Genomic DNA, 19620 nt, shown 5'->3' with positions numbered 1-19620 from the left:
ATTTTATATCACACAATAGTATTTCATGAAATACGATATATCATGCACACATTTATTAGAATTTATTTTTTGCCATACAGTTCACTAGATAATAGGTGTGCAAAGGTGCCAGTCCTCCTATTTTCAGAAAGCTCATATTCTGGGAGGATAGAAGAATATGTAAATGGATTACTGTGTGTTATGGAGTGATACAAGATACAGAGTTAAAGAGGAAGGCAGGATTAACGCTGTGTGGCAGGGAAGCTTATAGAGGTGGTAATTCTTGAGCTCAGTGTTGGATGGTATATGGGAGATTCACGCAGATTTATATTTCAGACAGTGTATTTGGAGCCATGTTAATACATTCTGTGAACGTAGTTCTGAAACTTCAAGCATGTGCAAAACAATATCCTAGCCATTACTCATTTGATGATGTTTATTACATAGCTACTTCATACTTATTTTAAGTTTTTTGCCATTAATTTAGAATGTCTTTGTTAGTTTACCTTTTTTTTCCTGCCCCCTTTTCTCCTGCTTTGTTGTCTTAGTTTGTGTTAACTACAAGTGATAGAAAATATTTTTATAGAGCAGGAAGAAGGGAACTCAGTATCTGAGAATTTATTTAAAAATTATTACCTTTTCTTACCTTGTTTCTTACTTTTTTTGGCCTGGTAACAGACTTTGAGAAAGACAAGATGAATCTTGCTGTTAGGAAGGAGGATGTAACATTTGCGGATCTGTATGTGACATGCCAGGAGCAGGAGGTGCATAGGAATAAGACAGGGTAGCCCATGACCACATTTGCATTAAATCATTGACTAGAGGTTGGAGAATGGATTTAAAAGCAGCAAGACTAGAGACAGGGAGCCCAGTTAGTAGACTGCAGTGGTACTGGCCAGATAAGTGACCTAGGATTTGGTGGTAATAGGAGAGCTAAAGGTTTATAGTACACTTACTATGTACTACATACTCTTCTAAGTGCTTTATGGTAGTAGATCATTTAATCCTCAAAACACAACCCTGACATAGGCATTATTCCTATTTTGTAGATGAGCAATATGAAATGTAGCAGTTTCCCCAAAGTAAAATAGAAAGTGACTGAGCCAGAGTTTCAACCTTGCTACTTTGGCTTCAGGACTTAAACTCGTAACCATAAATTTACGAACTATTTATAATGTAAAATCCACAGGACTTGGTGATTAGTAGGATGTGGTGAGTGAAACAGGCTCTTGGCAACTTTCAGCTGAGAGAGAAAGATAGATTATGGTTATTCCACATGTCTACAAGTCTGACATCTCAGGGGGCATGTGGAAACTCAAGTCTATTTGAAAGTTCAGTTGTAAACTTTTAAGAGTAAATTTTCATAGCCTGAGCTTATTGTTTCTCAGATGGCTATGATCTTTTTTTTTCTTCTGAGTTTACCACTAAAATTATTTCTGAATAGCTCACACATACATGTTTCTTAATTAGTAATAGTCTCAGTGAGTTGAGTAAAACTTGTTATTTTTTCTTGTGTAGGATGCCTGTCAGCTTAGATAATTTTTTCAGGAAGTGACAAGAGGAAATATAAAGTAGTTATATAATGTGGTTTGAAAAGTACTAGTTTGAAATAGCTTATAAACTTAGAAAATATTTTTAAGAGTGTTTTTAAGTCCTGAGTTAGTAAAACAAGGTGTTTGAAACTAAGTAACTTTTCTTTTGTTTCTGAGAATATTCTAAAAAGTTTTTTTTTTTTTAAGTTTTAGACAGATTGTAGATTTTAAGACATTAGGCTGAAGATTTTCTCAATCTTATGGTAAATGAACTTTGGCTAGTGATAATGCAAGCTCTAGATTAGTGGTCTGAATTTAGAAAATATTACTCTTTTTTGTTAGTTTTTAGAACTGTAGTTGTTTAGAAATTTCACTTTATTTTGGGGGCAAAAATTAATAGTTAAAACCTAAGAAATGTATAGTTACTGCTTTAAAAATATTTAATTTTAACAAAATATGAGTCAGCTGATATATAAGGAAATATTTATAGAATATACATATCAGTCTGATCATGCAAATATTTCTTCATTGGTTGTTTGTGGAGTGCCCACCATGTCTTGAGCACAATGCTGGGGATTGGGAACACCAGTGTTCATCCAGTGTAAATCCTCATCCTTTTTACATACCTGGTCGAGGCTTTTTGTTATACTATTTTGCTCTGTGAGTGTGTGTGTGTGTGTATGTGTTAGTTAAATGGAGATAGGCTTTCTTGGAACTTGAATTCTGCTGATAATCTCAGCAATTATTATTTTTCTATGTCTGAGAGACACTCATGAGCAGCTGTGCAAACTAAGCCTAAAGTAGTTAAGCAGCTTTTGGTTTTCAGTATTTTAATAAGGTTTTCAGGAAATAGATATATAGAGTTCAAGAAGGCATAAATATAGCATGCGTGACATGTGAGCTTTTCTTTATAATGTGACATATAACTGTAATACATAATTTTCCCTCTATACATAATGTAACGATATTCATTACTTTTCATTCTTTACTGTTAAAAAAAAAGTCAGATGGGTAATCTCCTTAAGTGTGAAATTTCACTCTTTTCATATATATGTATATGTAAAGTGTAACTGGATATTCTGTTACATTATTTTAATGTAACATGTAAATGTAATATATCATTCTCTCTCTGTATAAAATAATGTAACTGGTCGCCAGTTACATTATGTATAAAGAGTGAAATTTCACAATCAAGGAGTAGATTACGTATTTGACTTTTTCTTTTTTTTTTTTACAAATAATAAAGACTCCAGTTTGATCCAACATGGATTGTATCCCAACCACCATCCTAACATTCTAAATTACTATGTCTTGAAGTTTTCTCTGACTTGCACATCACTTCTTCTATAATGAGACTCTTCTTTTTAGTCTTTACTGAATCACCATCCAGTTTAAGGTTGTATACTCCCTTGAACCTGAACTCTCTAATTTCTATTTCATTAGGGGAAATATGTCTTCTTCAAAAGGTTGTTTTGGGTTGGAATATTAATTTCAGGTATTTGAGAATGTAGCTTTTTGTGCTGTCCGTTAACAAGATACACTATCATTGTACTGAAAATCCTACCTAACACTTCATCTTTCTTGCTTATTTAAAAATTAGATTGAATAACTATCCATTTCCTATTTTTCTTTCAACTAGATTAAAAGATTCCCAAGGACAGAGTTATTCTCTTCTAGAGCTATATAAAAATAGAACTAAATTGAACACTTTAGGTAGTCAGCGTTTCTTAGTTGCAAGTGTGTAATTGCCTAAAATCTCAAAGGGATTCAGTTTTATAAAAGCATGTTATGTTGAGTTGTTCATTTCTTTACTTTTTGAGGTGTAAACTATTACTGTCATTTTAGGAATCTTTACCAGTGTCACCTGTACTTCAAAAACAAGATAAAATGCTAAAACGATGGCAAGATATCAAGCTATGGCCATGCTCTAGACAAGTAACAGTAGTAAAGTGAATTGACTGTGGTGTCAACCCAGGCATGAAGACATTACCCCTAAAAAAGGCATCAGTGAGGTCTAGAGCTCAGTTCATGCCTACAATTAAAAGGATATAGTAAAAGATTTGTGATATTAGCAATGAAGAGTTTTGACCCTTAGAAGAAAAACATAAAATAGTATGAAATATAGTTTGTATAAATATATAACTTTTAATATCTCCTAAAATGATAATCTTTTTATAATTATAAGTAATTCTGTAGATTATTGGGAGGAGCATGGTATTTAAAGTGAAAATATTTTTTTCTTGACATCTCTGAAATGTTTATTTGCAACCCTCGCATCTCAGCTGTATATCCTTCAAGTGACCAGATTGTATCCAGTTTCATATATGGCATGTATAGTTGCCAGCAAATTTTTAAGCCGGACTCTTTGTTTTGCCTTTTATATTAGTATGGTAAATCCTTAGTTTTTACTTTTGTAGGGTGAGTAAAACACTTCAAATTCACTAGTGTGTTTCCTGTAAGAAATGTAATTAGCTGTTTCTACGCTTTAAAAATTCCATTAATAGGGATTAAATACTATGCTATTTCTGAATTTTCAGTGGTAATAAGTTAGGCAACTATGATATTTCTGAATTTTCAGTGGTAATAAGTTAGGCTGAGTTATGATTACTACTTGAATTTTCTCTGGCTCATCTCTGGCATTAAGTATAAAATAGGCTTTGAAGATAAATTTAATTTTTCTGTAATATTAAGTAAATTGATTTATCCTAATTTTATCTTAATTAACCCCTAAATTTAATAGCCAAAAAGTTCCTTTGACTTCTTGCTTACAGTTGTAGGTAATTATTGTTAATCCAATTACTAGTTTGTGATTAAGTGCTCCCTACTGTATGCTTGCCTTGCTTTCACCTAGAACCTAGGGCCATTACTTTCTGTAACCATTTCAGTGAGCTGCCATAGTTTTCAGTCTGTACTGTCACCTGATCCAAGCATGCGCCAAAACATCCACTGTTTCTGGCTCTTGTCTGCTGAATCTGCTTTGCAAAACCCTTTGTTCTTTGAGCTTTTGCTTTAGCCAAAAACCAAATTTAAGAAATTCTTTGGAGTGTGGACATATGCCATTTGCTTCCTTAGCCCCCCTGTTATGTAACTCTTTAGCTTTTATTAAGCTTGTAAATACTTTATTAAGTACAACAGTGGCATCCCCATGTGTAATTGTGTGGCTCATGTGTCAAAAATAAAGGCTGCTTGTGAACTTGTCAGAAGAGAATGAATGCTCTACTTGGCGCTGCATTCAGCATTTTTTCTTGTTTTTTTTTTTTTAATCAGCCACTTATTCTTTCATAGTGTTTGGTTTAATTATCTGATTATTTTATGTATTATACCAAGGTAAGTCTGATGTAAAAAAACTTTGTATTCTCTCTGGTTACATGTATCTCATAGTAATTATTATTACATATTTTTCCATTTAGGCATGCTGGCCTTTCTAAATAAATAGATCTTGAACTTAAAATAAGTAACTTCCTCCATTTTTCATTAATTTAAACAACAATATTGTGGATTACTTCCTGTAAAATTCATTTTTAAAACAGAAAAGCTACCATGTATTACTTGCAGCAAGATGTAGGCAAACCTAATGTGAGAAATCTAAAAATGTAGTGTACGATTATTTGGTTTAGCAAGTAGTATTGTAAACTACTGGGATGATGTAAAAAGTAAATAGCATGTTCTACTATTAAATTTTAGAAAAGTTAGACTTTTTGTTTTACATAGTTTTTCAGGAAAATAATTATTTTCTAAACTGAGATATATTTCTCTTATTTGTGATATCTATTTTCAAAGAATCATAAGTACTTTGATAGATTGAGCAACTACTTGAATAATAGTTCATCTTAATGATGTAAAATTTCCCTATTAGGAAAGGATGATGTTAAATAGATATCCAAATTGGTCTGAAAACATGTATGTCCTAAAAAGAATGGATTTGAAAGTGTATTTGTGCTGTTGACGTCTACATGTCAGTTAGGAATATGAAGAAGTTCTTTAACATAGTAGTGTATGTGCAAAATAGGGCCGCCTAATTGTCTCACACATTTCTTAATTCATAATATTGATTGCTAACACCATATTGTAGTAGTTTCTGTTTCTTTTCCTTCTTTATTTTATCTCGTACTCTGATCTTTTCCTAAGTTTCCTGGAGTTTGCCTTTCTTTCTTTTCTTCTGAAAGAAAGTTTTAAGGTAGCTCTGTATTGGATCCAAAACTTTAAATCAAGAACTGGCTGGCATCATTTGTAGTTCTGGCTTTTATCTCCTCATTTCTCCCCTTTGCTGATCTCCTCCCTGCGGGGGAGATCATAGGAATGTGAGCTATACCAAGCCTTTTAACCTTTCTTTACTTTGCTGTCTTCAGTATTTCACTAGTGAGTATGATTCTACTTATTCTACTTATTTTGAAAAACGTATTTGAAAACTGCCTAAGTACTGAAATTCAAAAAGAAGGCTTTTGGATTGTTTGATTTTCAGTCTTAATAGTGCCTTTTATGTGGAAAATTTACAGTAAGAACTTAGCATATTATTTAGAGTTGTTTTTTCTATTCCAAATTGTTCCCAAACGGAAGTGCCACAAAGAGAAACAAATTAGGATATGCTGATTATAGACCGTTTCTTTTTTAAATATCTTTGCACTTAAAAAGTTACTATATATGCAGCTGCTGTTCATCAGTAGTTTGCAGCTAAATGCAAGTGATTAGGAAGTATGTGTGACAGATGCTCCATCTATAATGCTCCATTACAAGCAATATTGGACTCCTTATGGTAATAAAATGCAATTCTGTGATTCTAAAGCATTTTCTTAATGACAGAGCCACTTATGGAGTTACAGTGTTCTATCTGAAATTTGTCCTTATGAACATTAACCAGATTCTTTGTATTAATCTTTTAAATGTATTTGCTTTCCTTATTTTGCATTGGCCAGTCCCTTTATTTCTTGCCACTTTGCTTCAGGACCCACATCTCTTTAGAAGAATGGCTACAGATGGCTTTCTGCTTTTTCACATTGACAAATCTTTGCCTTGGAAAGAATCCAGAATATAGCGCATTATAAAAAATAGGTACCAGGAAATGAAATCAGAATTTAAGTTAAATTTATGGATATAACTCATAAGGTATCCACTCAGGGAGGTGAGACATAGGATGTCCTTTTAGGTTAAGATTGGAATCTGGAAACTCTGGGTCTACCTTTCAAGTTGTATCTAATAAAATACATCCCTGTAGATGTCCCTTAAAGTAATAAAGCAAATAGAACTAGGTGGTTTATCTTCTAGCAATCGAGTTTAAAATGTTAAACTTTTTGAGAAGTAGCATTAAATTAAAATGTTAATAAGCTTTTTGAGAAGTAGCATTTTAAAGATGTGAAGTTTTAAAAACTGTTGTAGAATAGTACTTCTTTGCCTTCCAGAGTATGCTTATTTTAACCATTTCTTGTTCAAATAGACAATGTGCTATTGAGTAGTGAACTGATTTAAAATTTATTTTTCAGATGAACCAGAAACTCGAGATGCGTGGTGGGCAGAAATCAGACAAGAAATAAAATCACATGCCAAAGCATTAGGCTGTCATGCTGTAGTGGGCTACAGTGAATCAACTAGCATCTGGTAAATGAAAACAACTTGATTTTCTAGATGCTGTAAGTTACAGATTGTCATCTGAAAGGGGGAAAGCTTTATGCAGATACAGGGAAAAGAAGAATAGTGGAGTGGTCCAGGAGCATGGGCTTTTTTAGAGTATATCACACCGAGGTTCATATGCCAGATTTGCTACTTAATTAATGTGAAACTTTGGGAAAGTTACTCTACTCCTGTGAGCCTCAGTTTGTACACTGAAGTGGAGATAATAACTGCCTATCAGTTAAGGTTATTGAGGGATTAAATGAGAATATAATACTGGCACATAGCAAGTATTAACTCTAGGCCTACTTTACTCCAGTTTGTGACTCCACTAACTCCTTCCTCTGGGATTTTGGAACCCTTGATCTATTGTAAATGAACTTGCCATGTGTCTTTAAAGTTCATTGTAAACTCTTTCTGCCTTTTTTTTTTTTACTAACTGTAACTTAACTTTCTCCTGCCAACATATCATCCTTTCTAACTCTACCCAGTTAGGAGGGGACTTCCATACTCCTAGTTCTCAATCCACTTTTCTCCTACCTTTCATTTGGATAGCCTCTCCTCCTTAACATCCATGACATTCCACAGTTTAGAATTTTCTACCTCCAAAACTTTCTTCTGCCTTGTTCATTACTGCTTGGCCAATCTCCTCCAGTTAAACAAGGTTATCTCCCTTCTAACAGCCTGGCATTGTACTTTCTCATTCTCAAATCCTCTATCCCCATGTGACTTTCAGCCTTATTTTGGACCTTATTGTCGCTTGAAACTGCTTCTCTTTAAAAATTTGAAACCATAGGGCTTCCCTGGTGGTGCAGTGGTTGAGAATCTGCCTGCCAATGCAGGGGACACGGGTTCGAGCCCTGGTCTGGGAAGACCCCACGTGCCGCGGAGCAACTGGGCCCGTGAGCCACAACTACTGAGCCTGCGCGACTGGAGCCTGTGCTCCACAACAAGAAAGGCCGCGACAGTGAGAGGCCCGCACACCGCGATGAAGAGTGGCCCCCCCCTTGCCACAACTGGAGAAAGCCCTCGCACAGAAATGAAGACCCAACACAGCAAAAATAAATTAATTAATAAACTACCCCCAACATCTTCAAAAAACAAACAAACAAACAAAAAACAAAAAAAAAATTGAAACCATAAAATTGCCCTCTTGGATCACAACTTAATATTTTTCCACCCATCCCATTTGCTCATTTACACCTAGTTTGTTTTGACCCTTATCCTAACCAAGAGTTTTCCCAGTTCCTTACATAGGTTCTGACTTTACTTGCTATCTGCCATCCTTGAACCCTACTTTCCACTCGTTCAGAAGTTTGTATTGGGTATCATCTAGAAACTGTGTGACCTTCTGCTGTCTTATTTTTCCACCTTGTGTTGGATAATTCTCACTGCCAGCTATTACATGGATAACTCTCTTGTGGTGGTGGTGATCATTTTTGTTGGAGAAAAAATGATTAGACTGTAGTAAATGAGGATGTTAAAGAGCCATGCTATTTCATCTTCTGAGGACCCTTTCTTTTCCTTTGCAGACCACGTATTATACCCTTGAACTGCTGTATTCCTATAGTAGCTGTTCTACTTTTGTTAAATGACTAACTTTGTTATGCTTATCCTGCCTTACTGCCCAGGTAGTCTTGCTTATTCATGGATTTCGTGTCATGCACTCTCTGGTCTTAGGGATATGGTTTTAAAAGACATAGTTCTTGCCATCAGATTCACATTCTCCTGGAGAATTATGACAAGTATAATATATTTTATGATAGAGACATCCTAGGATGCTTTAGGATCTCAGAAGGCTGGAGGTTAGAAGTAGGATTGGAAGAAAGTGTTAAGGAAGTAACTGAAGCTTGACCTGAATCTTGGGAGATGAGCATGAGTTATATCAGTGAAGAGAAAAGGCATAGGGAGGGTTTTCAAGGCGAAAAGACTAGCATGTGGAGAAGGCCAGAGGTGTAGATCAGTGGCTGGAGATAAATCACAGTTGCAGGAGTCTATAGAAATGAGTTCAATTAATTTACTTAGAAGTTTGCATTCACCTGATACAAATTTCTCTTTTCCCTCTAGACCTCAAAATGTCTTTGTCTTTAAATCCTGTCTTTACTAGTTTTTTCTGTTCTAACCCATCCTACTTACTATTATTGGATTCAGTTCCCTGAGATGCATACCTTGAAATGCACACCTGCTCTTGTAGCTCCTTGATTTGGCGCCTTCTGTGGCTCCCCGTTACTTTTTCTGACGTTCTCAGTGCCCACTTAAACATTGTAAGCCTGGCCTCTTACAGACCATTTCTTTTATATCCTTTCTTCTGGTCCATTTACTCTTTGTTTCCAGCATTTCGTCCCTAGACTGCTACTTTTCTCACTAGCTTTGGGTGATCTCATTCAATAATTATGTTGATTGTTTAATTTTTTTGGCTTTCAAGCTGGGTGGTATGTAATCAAGAGTTTCAAAGAATTCTTTTGAAAATCAGTTTTTATCATACATATAATGATGTACCAAAAGCTCTGTTTAGTTTATTTTGTATTTTATTTGTTTCAGATATCTTTTTATTATTAAGTTTGAATTAAGCTATAACAATATAGATATTTACATAGTTGTGCCTTTAGAATAATTTTAATAAAATTCAGTATACATTTAAAGAGTATTTTAATACAGTTTGATGGGTTATTGCTGGATATTTTGAAACATTCCAGTCTTTATCAGCTTTACCATGTTTTAAAGGAGTCACACTGCTATATTAGAAATAAAGTGCCTTTCCATGGAAAAATAAAAAAATAAAAAACAAACAAAAAACAAAATAAAGGAATCAGTTGTCATTAATATTATGCTTTATCTTTTACAATTTTTAAATAAGAAAGAATTCTTATCCTTTCCATTTTAACAACATTATTTCTGTTTTCTATTCTAGGTTTAGGAGGTAATTCTGTGATACTAATATTTAGTAGAGTCTAACTTTAAATTTAAATTGTCACCCTTGTATCACTTTGATAGTTAACATTTTCCAAAGTTAGATTCCCTGAAAATGTTAACTTGTTTATGTTTTTTTCTTTTGTAGTGAAGAGGTCTGTATTTTATCTGCATCCGGCACAGCAGCTGTACTGAACCCTAGATTTCTGCAGGATGGCACCGTGGAGGGCTGTTTGGAACAGAGGTTGTCATGACAGCTTGGCTTATTTTCCTTAAGGGCAGAGAAGGGAGAGGTTGACTTTCTTCCTCTCAGAGCTGGGCTAGTCCTTCTCTATGAGGGTGGGTTATAGGTGTGCAATTTTGAAATCAGGACCAGGCACTTTACTGATTTTTACTTAATCCATAGCAACAAAGAAGTGTTGGATTCTGCACTGTATGACACATCACTAGTTCTATTATCTTGATAAATTACACATATGATTACCAATCGAAGGATTTCAAGTATACATTTATTTGTTTGCTACAGTGTAGAAATAATTTATTTTATTTGAGTTTTCTCTTCCTTTCCTTTTCCTTTCTCTTACCTCCAAAACAGGAAAAGGTCATGAAACAATTTTCATAAAATTCTTAATTTACAAAACAATCAAAATACTATGTTATCCGAAAATTATGTATAAAAGCTTCAATTATGTTATAAAAGCTTCATGAAATATAACTTTAATATATGTGAAAGAGAAAGCAAAAATGAAAGCATTAGGTAAAATGAGATTACTTTTTGGTTTATTTGATTATTGGTCCCTTTAATCTGTTAGCTTCCATAAATGTCATAAGTATTTTCCATAAAACGATGAAGTTATCAAATATATGTACAAAAAACTATTAGTTTGGTACCAGAGTTTGCCCAAATAATATAAATTTTAAATACCCCTTGCTCTACACTATGCATATTTATTTTCCCCCGGTATTAATGTATTAGTGTATATTAAGGAAAAAAGCAAAAAAAATTCTGTATGTGATCAAATTTAGAATAAATTTGCAAGTCTCTGTATAGCAAAGAAAGATATGCTAGCTCTGGTAGGCACACAGAAGACCTTGGTCAGTTTCTTCTTTTGTCAGTATTAAAAATGGGTTTTGACCATAATATATTTCTGAGCATTAAAAGTCATGGTAAATAGGAAAGTGGAGGTGGGACATTTTGAAGTATATTGAACAATTGGAATATTCCTTTGAGAAAACTGACTTTGCCAGTGAGTTGTCCCAGTCCTGTCATATAGTTCTCACCTGTGTCAATAGATTCCATTCTTCACTAGATAGAAGCCTAATTAAACAAACAACCTTTCCCATCAAGCTTGGTTGTTTCGGTATTGTGGCTTGGATGGACACAGTGAGCTCTCTTGAATGGCAGACTGATGCAACAGATACCATCCCTACTTGTAAAAGAGGAAAATGTCTTTTTTCTTTCTGCTATGAAATTACTAGTGCTTACTAGAGAAAATTTGAAAAATGTAGGAGAGTAGAAGGAAGAAAAAAATTCCCTAGGGTATGAGTATTCAAAGATAATGCCTTTTGTACATTTCATATTTCAAATGCTTTCATAAATTTTAGCACTTTTATTTTTTATTCCTTATGATGTTACACCACTTATGTTCAAATTTCTGTGAGGTGTTTAGTTAAAAATTGCCCCAGTTTTCATCTTTCTGTGTCCCCTTGTAACACATGGGCTTTGGATTCAAATAAACTGGCATAAGAATCTGAGGTCTGCTACTTAGTACTTAGTGTGACTCAGCAAGTTACTGAATATCTCAGCTTCGTTTCAGGCCAAGTGGAACTAGTTTTTGTTGCCCTCTGTTGGGAGTGAGTATTTAGCTATAGTTTTCTTACTTAATCTTCAAAACAACCCAAAAAAGACCCTTTCTAGGTAGATATTGTTGTTACACTTTTATAGAGGAGGCTCTGAGAGGTTAAATGACTTGCTCAGAGTCACACGGCTCTGCCCAGATCTGTCTGATTCCCCTGTTACTTCAAATAGGCGAGAATGCCATCTCAACAATAAAAGAATAATATCTGGGAGAAACTTAATTTGATTTAGAGGGTTATTGTGAAAATTCAGTAAAATAATGTATACAAAGAATACAGAAGGTCTGACTCTTGGTAGGTGTTGTATGAGTTTTCTTTTCCCTTTTTAATGTGTCTACTTGCCAAATTTCAACTTTTAAAGGGTTGCTTTAGATGAAAGGGATTTGAGAACCCACATCTTACCAGAGCCATAGAAGATGTGGCTGTGTGAAAGCTGGGATTTCTCCATGGAGCTTCCCTCTGTTTCCCTTCCTGTTCTCCTCATTTCCTCATATTTAATGACTGAATAAATACTTAATCATTCTAAAATGATTTCATAAACAGCACAATACAACAGACATTTTACAGTGAATGGGGAGGTTGTGGGTTTTTCATTTGTGCTTTATGTATGATGGATATTCATTTCTGAAACACAGGTGTTTTGGTTTCGCAGAAATGCTAAAACAGACATCATAAATTAGAAACTTTAGAGTATGCCTAGCTTTAACTTACATTTTTTCCTCTTAAATAGATTTGTTTTTAACCATAGAATTTTTTCAAATTTTTAGGTTGGTTAAAAAGTTTTTTTTCTTAGGAATTATTTTGTGATTTTATTTGTGTTATCTTTGTCGCACAGTAGAAAAATGTCACGCTTATTTGTTTTTATGTTGTATCCCAAAGGAAAAACCATTGGAATAATAGTGGTTTTTGTCAGGTGATAAGTCATCAAACATAAGAATTGATGCAAAATGACTCTACTTGTATAAGCCTCTTCTTTCATAGCACAGTGCATGGTTCTGATTTCCTGGTCATTTCTTATCAGTCATAGTGGTACTTAACTATGGTCGAAGTTGTGGTGTAGTTTGTATACAAGTACTGGATATGTAATGTATGTTTTTGAAAAAATGCATAGAATTTTCAAGAATAACTTTTTTTTTCTTAATGTATTCTTAATAGGCTAGAAGAAAATTTGCCTGCAGGCTGTGGATTTTGCCATATACCGTATGATGAACTGAATATGCCATTTCCAGCTCATCTCACATATTGCTATAACTGCAGGAAACAAAAAGTTCCCGATGTTCTCTTTACAACTATAGACCTCCCAATGGATGCAGCAGTTATTGGAAAAGGTTGTCTTATTCAAGCAAGGTATGTTTGTGAAGACGGTATTTGGGGTCCTTGAAGGAGTATAGGGTATGGAGTCAAATAGACGTATTTTCAAATATCTGCTCCTTCCTACCTGTGTGATCCTGTGCAGGCTTGGCAATTCTATCTGAACCTCTTATTTTACTGTATGGAAAATATGGAGGAAAAATATCCTCTTTATGAAACTCAGATAAGTTTATATGCAAAAGCAGTTTTAAACATTTAAATTCTGTACAAATGTGTATTATTATGAGGATTATTAATTCACCTGTTGCAGGCTGGGGGTGTGACTCAGTATGCTTTAATGACATTAAATATCTAATACATTGTGGAAATTGACTTTTTCATCTTTTTAAGAACAGTGCTATGTGGTGTTTCCTTTACAACTTCAGTTAGCTGTTAAGAATTCCATTTAAAGTGTACTGGAATAGGAAATGCTAAATTGTGGTTGGCACACAGGAAACAGCTGCAGCTATCTAGGTCACCAACAACTGCCAGGCTACCAAATCCATTGAGCATTTCTGTCCTCATTTTACTTAACATCTCAGCAATAATCACACACTTGATCATTTTCTCCTTCTTGGAACTTTTGACTTCACAATGCCACACCTCCTCCTTTTTCCTACCTTTATGTATAGTCTTCAGACTCCTTGTTGATTCCTCCTCATTTCTTGTTCCTTGAGAGCTGTGAGTTTGGACCCCCTTTCAAAGCTTTCTCCCTAGTTGAACTTGTCAACCCCTATAAGTCTGTATGCTGTCTGTAAGTCTAGGACTCCCAAATTTATAGTTCTAGTCCAGAACTTTCTTCTGAGTTTCAGACCCATATACTTTCCTGTCTGCTTTACACATCATTTTCTTAGGCATCTCATACTTGTTCCAAATTGAACTGCTGATTTTCTCCATTTCTTTCTTTGGTCTTTTCTGTTTTCATAAGTGATACTTGCTGTATCCAGTTCTTCCAGATATGGTATTCTACCTCCCCATATCAAAGTTATTACAAAGGCATGTTACATCTTCTTCTAAAGTATGTTTCTAATCCATTTACTTTTGCTTTCATTCCCTGTTGCATCTTAGACCTTCCATTTAGGATTGTTTTTCTTTTGCTTGAGTTATCTCCTTGAGTATTTTTTTTTGGTGGATCTGCTGGTGGTGAACTATTTTTATTACATGTCTGAAAATGAGTCTCTTTTATCTTTAAAAGATATTTTGGGCTGGCAGTTATTTTCTTTAAGCACACTGAATATACCCTTCCACTGCCTTCTGGCTTTCATTGCGACTGTTGAGAAATAACCTATTAGACTAAATGTTGTTCCTTTGAACTATGTCTATTTTTTCCCCTCAGGCTGTGTGTGAGCCATTTTATTTGTCTTTGGTTTCTGCAGTTTCCCTATGAAGTGTTAGGTATGGAGTTCTCTTTATCCTAATTGTTATACCTTGGGCTTCTTGAATCTGTAGATTGGTGTCTTTCATGAATTAAAAAAAAATTTTAGATTAGTTCTGTGTTTCATCTGTTCTCTCTTCTTGATACTCCAATTAAAAGTATGTTAGACTTTCTCACTGCCTCCTCTATGTCTGTTATTTTCTTGTCTTATGTTTTTAAATCTTTTTGTTTCTTTATGTTATATTTTGGATGTTTTCTTATTTATCTTTCAATTCTTTAATTTTCTCTTCAGCTGTCTTTAATATGCTATTACACCTAATAATTGTGTTTTTAAATTTTTGATAATCTATTTTTATTCCCAGAAGTTTTATTTTGTTCTTTTTCAAATATATACTATAGTCTTTGATTGATTCTGTAACTGATGATTTTAATATCTAAAATCTTTTTTTTCTGTTGTTTCTGCTGGTTATTGTTCATTGTGTTTTACTTGCTTTGACTCACAGAAAGTTGCAAAAATTGTACAGAGTCCTGTGTACCCTTCAATGAGCTTCCCCCATTGGTGACATCTCATGCAACTGTAGTATAGTATCAACTAGGAAATTGACATTGTTATAATACTGTTAACTATGCTACAGACCTTATTCAGTTTTACACTTCTTTAAACTTGCATTCATATATGTATTTGTATATATATGTGTAGGTCTATGCAGTTTTATCCCACAAATAGATTTGTGTAAACCACCACCGCAGTCAAGATACAGAACTGTCCCACCACCGCAAAAGAATTTCCTTATGCTACCTCCTTAAGTTTGTACCCGGCATTGCTCCTTGCCCTGGTCCTGTGATGCTTTTAGGAAGATTTTTAAAGATATAGTTTATTCAGTTTTTTTTTTTTTTTTTTCTGTTTTAGGTAAGAGGGGATTAGTCTTCATCAGCAGTTCTCAGAGTGTGGTACCTAGACCAATAGCATCACCATCTTTGGGGGACCGTATAGAAATGCAAATTCTCAGGTCACGTGCCAGACCTGTTGAATCGGAAACTCTGGGGATGGTAATTGTTTTTTAACAAGCCCTCCAGGTGGTTCTGATGCAAGGCAGAGTTTGAGAACTATTGGCTTAAATAGCCTGGCTTGCCAGTTCGGGGATCTTTCCTTCATCTTCACAGCTACCTGTTTTAGTCCAGGCTCTCATTGTCTCTTACCTAAATTTAAGCCTTTTGTCTGCCATCCCCACATCAGTTCTCTTATCTTTACTCCATTCTCTGTGTAGCAGTATAAAAGATGTCCTAAAATATACTTTGGATTGTGTTACTATGTAAAACCTATGTGGGGGTTCCCATTGCTGGCAGAATAAAATCAAACGCCTCACCATGACCCGAAGCCCCTAACATGCTCATGCCCATGCTTAACTGCACCCTCATCTGTGCTGCCCTCACCCTTGCTCACTTCACTTGACCTACAGTGGTCTCCTTTTGTTTCTTCTAATATGCCAGCTCCATTCCGTCATTGTCTTTTTCCAGCACTCTCAACTCCATCGTGCTTTTAAGATTCCAGTTCAGATGTCGTCTCTGCTGTGAGGCCTTATGTCGAGTTACTCTCACTTTTCTTCACCTGGTTTATTTTCTGCACAGACTGGATTCTTAAGCATTATCTGTGGTTGCCTTGTTTCTTTGTTTATTCCTACTCCCCTCCCCTCTGCCCCCACTGAAATATAAGCACGAACAGGGACTTTGTGTTTTATTCATTGATCAGTGCTCACCACCTAGAACAGTGCCTGGCACATGGTGTACACTCAAGTAGGCTTTGTATTCTTTTAATGAGTAAATTAAGTTTTTTCCTTTGCTATCCACCCATTATATGATCACAGGGAGTTATGAAACCTAAGATGCAAAATTATATTCTCTAGTGATTTTGATCAGTATTTATTTCATTTCTAGAGATTTTGAGATTTTTTTCCTTTTTATTCAAATAGGACTTTTAGCAAAAGTATGTACAGTGAAAAAAGTGACAGAAAAGATTATTGATAAAACTTAAGAAGTCCGTTTGAAACAAGTAAATGTTTTATCAAGCACACTTTTAGAAACTTTAAAAAAATTGGACATTTCTTAAGATTGTACCAAGAACACTCTCCACTGACTAAATTATTTTCCTTAACAGGTTGTGTCGCTTAAAAAAGAAGGCACAAGCAGAAGCAAATGCCACAGCTATCAGTAATCTGTTGCCATTTATGGAATATGAAGTGCATACTCAGCTAATGAATAAACTAAAACTCAAAGGAATGAACGCTTTATTTGGACTGAGAATTCAGATCTCAGTGGGTGAAAATATGTTGATGGGCTTAGCGGTGAGTTTCGATGTTTTGTTTTTGTTTTGTGATTCCTATAGTTGTAGATTCTGTTTTATGTGATTCAAAGAGTCTCCTAAAAAGACTTATCTAAAGATCTGGCATTAAGACTTTTAAGGCTTTAGGGACATTATAAGAAGTAAAAAAAAGCCTAGTGATAGGCTTTCAAATGTTTTTATATTTATAAGATTATTATTTGAAATTAAATTAATAAACTATTATATAAATTTATTTATATTTTATACTATTATTATATTTTTGTATTCTGATCATAATTCCTATGGTCAGATTTCTAAGAATTGCCAGGTATAGCTTGTTTTGTAAGTTGGCCACCACTGTTCTGAACTTTATTATTGTTTGTACATTGCTAAAACAGGGTTTCTCCTTCTTGGCACTATTGACATTTGGGGCTGGATAACTCCGTTATATGGAGCTGTCTTGTTCATTGTAGGATGTTTAGCAGCATCCCTGGCCTCTGTCCACTAGATGCTAACAGCTTCCTCACAGTGTGACAACCAAAACTGTCCCCAGACGTTACCAGATGTCCTTTGGGGGACAAAATCACTCCTGAGCGGGGAGGACCACTGTGCCAAAATAATCTTTCGTTTTAATGGAGAAAATCAGTACATGAGAGACATGTGCACCAGTGCTCAGCAGTGGATTGTGCAATAAAATACGTGTGTTTCTGAAGTGCTAATAAATTGTGAGGCAGTGAAAAGCTCTTTATCTCACCTTCATGTTCACCTTGGCTTATTAGAAAATAAGTTCCGACTAGAAAGTTATCAGTGGGGAAAGTGAGAACTGCCTTTTTAAGTAGCCAGAGAACTAGATACCTGCAAAATATTTATGGAAATTCTCTCATATTCTCCACACTTTGCCAGCCAGAATTTTTGTCTATGTCACCAGTACTTTTCAAATTGGAATTCTCTGTCATCTTTCTTGAGACATGCATAGAAATTTAATTTTAAGAAATTTATGGGGGACTTCCATGGTGCTTCAGTGGGTAAGACTCCGCACTCCCAATGCACAGGGCCCAGGTTTGATCCCTGGTTGGGGAACTAGATGCCACATGCCACAACTAAGAAGTCAGCATGCCGCAAGGAAGACCCAGTGCAGCCAAAATAAATAAAGAAAGAAAGAAATTTATGGAATTTGGTTTCTTTTTCTCAGTATGCATTTGTAGATAAAATGCTAAATTGTTTCCTGCTTCATCTGTTCTTTCTATAAAAGCAAATATGCAAATTTATGTATGTAGGGGATAATTGTGTGTTGATGATTAATTAGGAAATCTCACTTTTTTAACAAGATGAATTTGCAGTGATTAATAAAGGTAATCTGATTCATATTAAAATACTTGATATTTAGATTAACTTGGGGAAAAGAGTGTTAGTTATAATTCACCCATCTAAAAACTAACAAGCTTAGCGAGGGCATGACATAAATGTGTAGTCAGGCTGAATACAGAACTGTAGCTATTGGTGGGTGTCTTGGGAACTAAGAGCTTGGTTTAGATTCAGAAGTTTAAAGAACATTCTGCCAATTGTAGCAAACACTTTTGATGGTTGAGCCCCAGGAAACTAGTTTGTGACCCTGGTATAATTCTTCAATGCCTGCCTCAAATACTGCCTTTTCTGATTCTTACTAACCTTTTCTTCTTGATCACTAGTGGCACTCATTATAACCGTTTGAGCTTTTGATCTTTGTGCTGTTTTAGCCTGTGCAGTTAAATCTCAAGGTCCTCCTGAGCTACTAAATCTCAAGTAGCCTCCATGATAGCTAATCTCCGACGAGTGCCTCCTGGGTGTCTGGCACTGGGCTGCTCCAGAAAGAACGTAATATTATCTTCACTTTATAAGACGAGGAAACGGATGCTGTGATAGGTTGAGACTTGTCCAAAGTGATATGGTTACATGTACCGGAACTCAGTTTCAAACCCAGGCCTGTCTAGTTCCGGAGTTTGTGTTCTCAGCCATTCTGGGCTGTTGCCTCATTAGTGAATGCAGCTAAGAAAGTGTTAGAGATGGGGCACTATGGCGCAGAAGGCGTTCTGAGCTTGAGCATCAGAGACTGGGTGGTGAGTGCAGTCCTGGACACATGAACAACCCAGGAGAAAGAGCTTCTGGGGATCAATTTCATCTGGTGCACAGACTTCATCATAGAGTACTATAACCTTTCTAGGAAAGACTTTTACAAAATTGGCAATTGTGTAATAACAATAACAACAACAACTCCTCTAACAATTCAAAATACGCAAATATCCAGAGTTAAAAGAATTGTCTTCTCTTTTCTCCATTCTACTCCTTTGATGTTAACAATTTGATGTTTGTACTTTTATACATTTTTTTTTTGCTTTGCTTTCCTTACAGAAGCATATTTAAACATAAATGTACATAGGGGTGTGTGTGTGTGTGTGTGTGTGTGTTTTATCTTGTTTTGTATTTCCCCTAATAGTTTTTCAGTACTAATGGCATGTAGTACTGTTACAAAGTCACAATTTAGTAGTTATTTAATTAAATATTTAAAATAAGTCTGTATCAAGTTTTCTCTCTTGGTGATTATGGAGGCAGGATGGTATAGTGAAAAGTTCTTGGTATTTGGAGTCGGAAACAGATTCAAGTCTCTTCCCCACATTTATTGACAGTGTGATCTTGATTAAGTTTCCTATCCTTTC

The 19620-nt window shown here is 35.0% G+C and overlaps 1 protein-coding gene across 7 annotated transcripts in view; it reads left to right on the top strand.

The window, feature by feature from the left end:
- The window catches only part of C2CD5 (C2 calcium dependent domain containing 5), an 82491-nt gene that overhangs the window by 39206 nt on the left and 23665 nt on the right, over positions 1-19620 (top strand). For all 7 annotated transcript variants that reach the window (XM_082849622.1, XM_082849621.1, XM_082849620.1 and 4 more), the window contains 4 exons: positions 6989-7103; positions 10174-10269; positions 13038-13229; positions 16763-16949. In XM_082849622.1, coding sequence (XP_082705748.1) covers positions 6989-7103; positions 10174-10269; positions 13038-13229; positions 16763-16949 — 590 coding nt within the window. The remainder of the gene's footprint in view (positions 1-6988; positions 7104-10173; positions 10270-13037; positions 13230-16762; positions 16950-19620) is intronic.

The sequence above is a fragment of the Leucopleurus acutus genome (genome assembly GCF_964270905.1).
Source record: "Leucopleurus acutus genome assembly, chromosome: 11".
NCBI lineage: Eukaryota > Metazoa > Chordata > Mammalia > Artiodactyla > Delphinidae > Leucopleurus > Leucopleurus acutus.
Note: the sequence above shows the minus strand (reverse complement) of the source record. Positions and strands in the feature narration are given on the sequence as shown.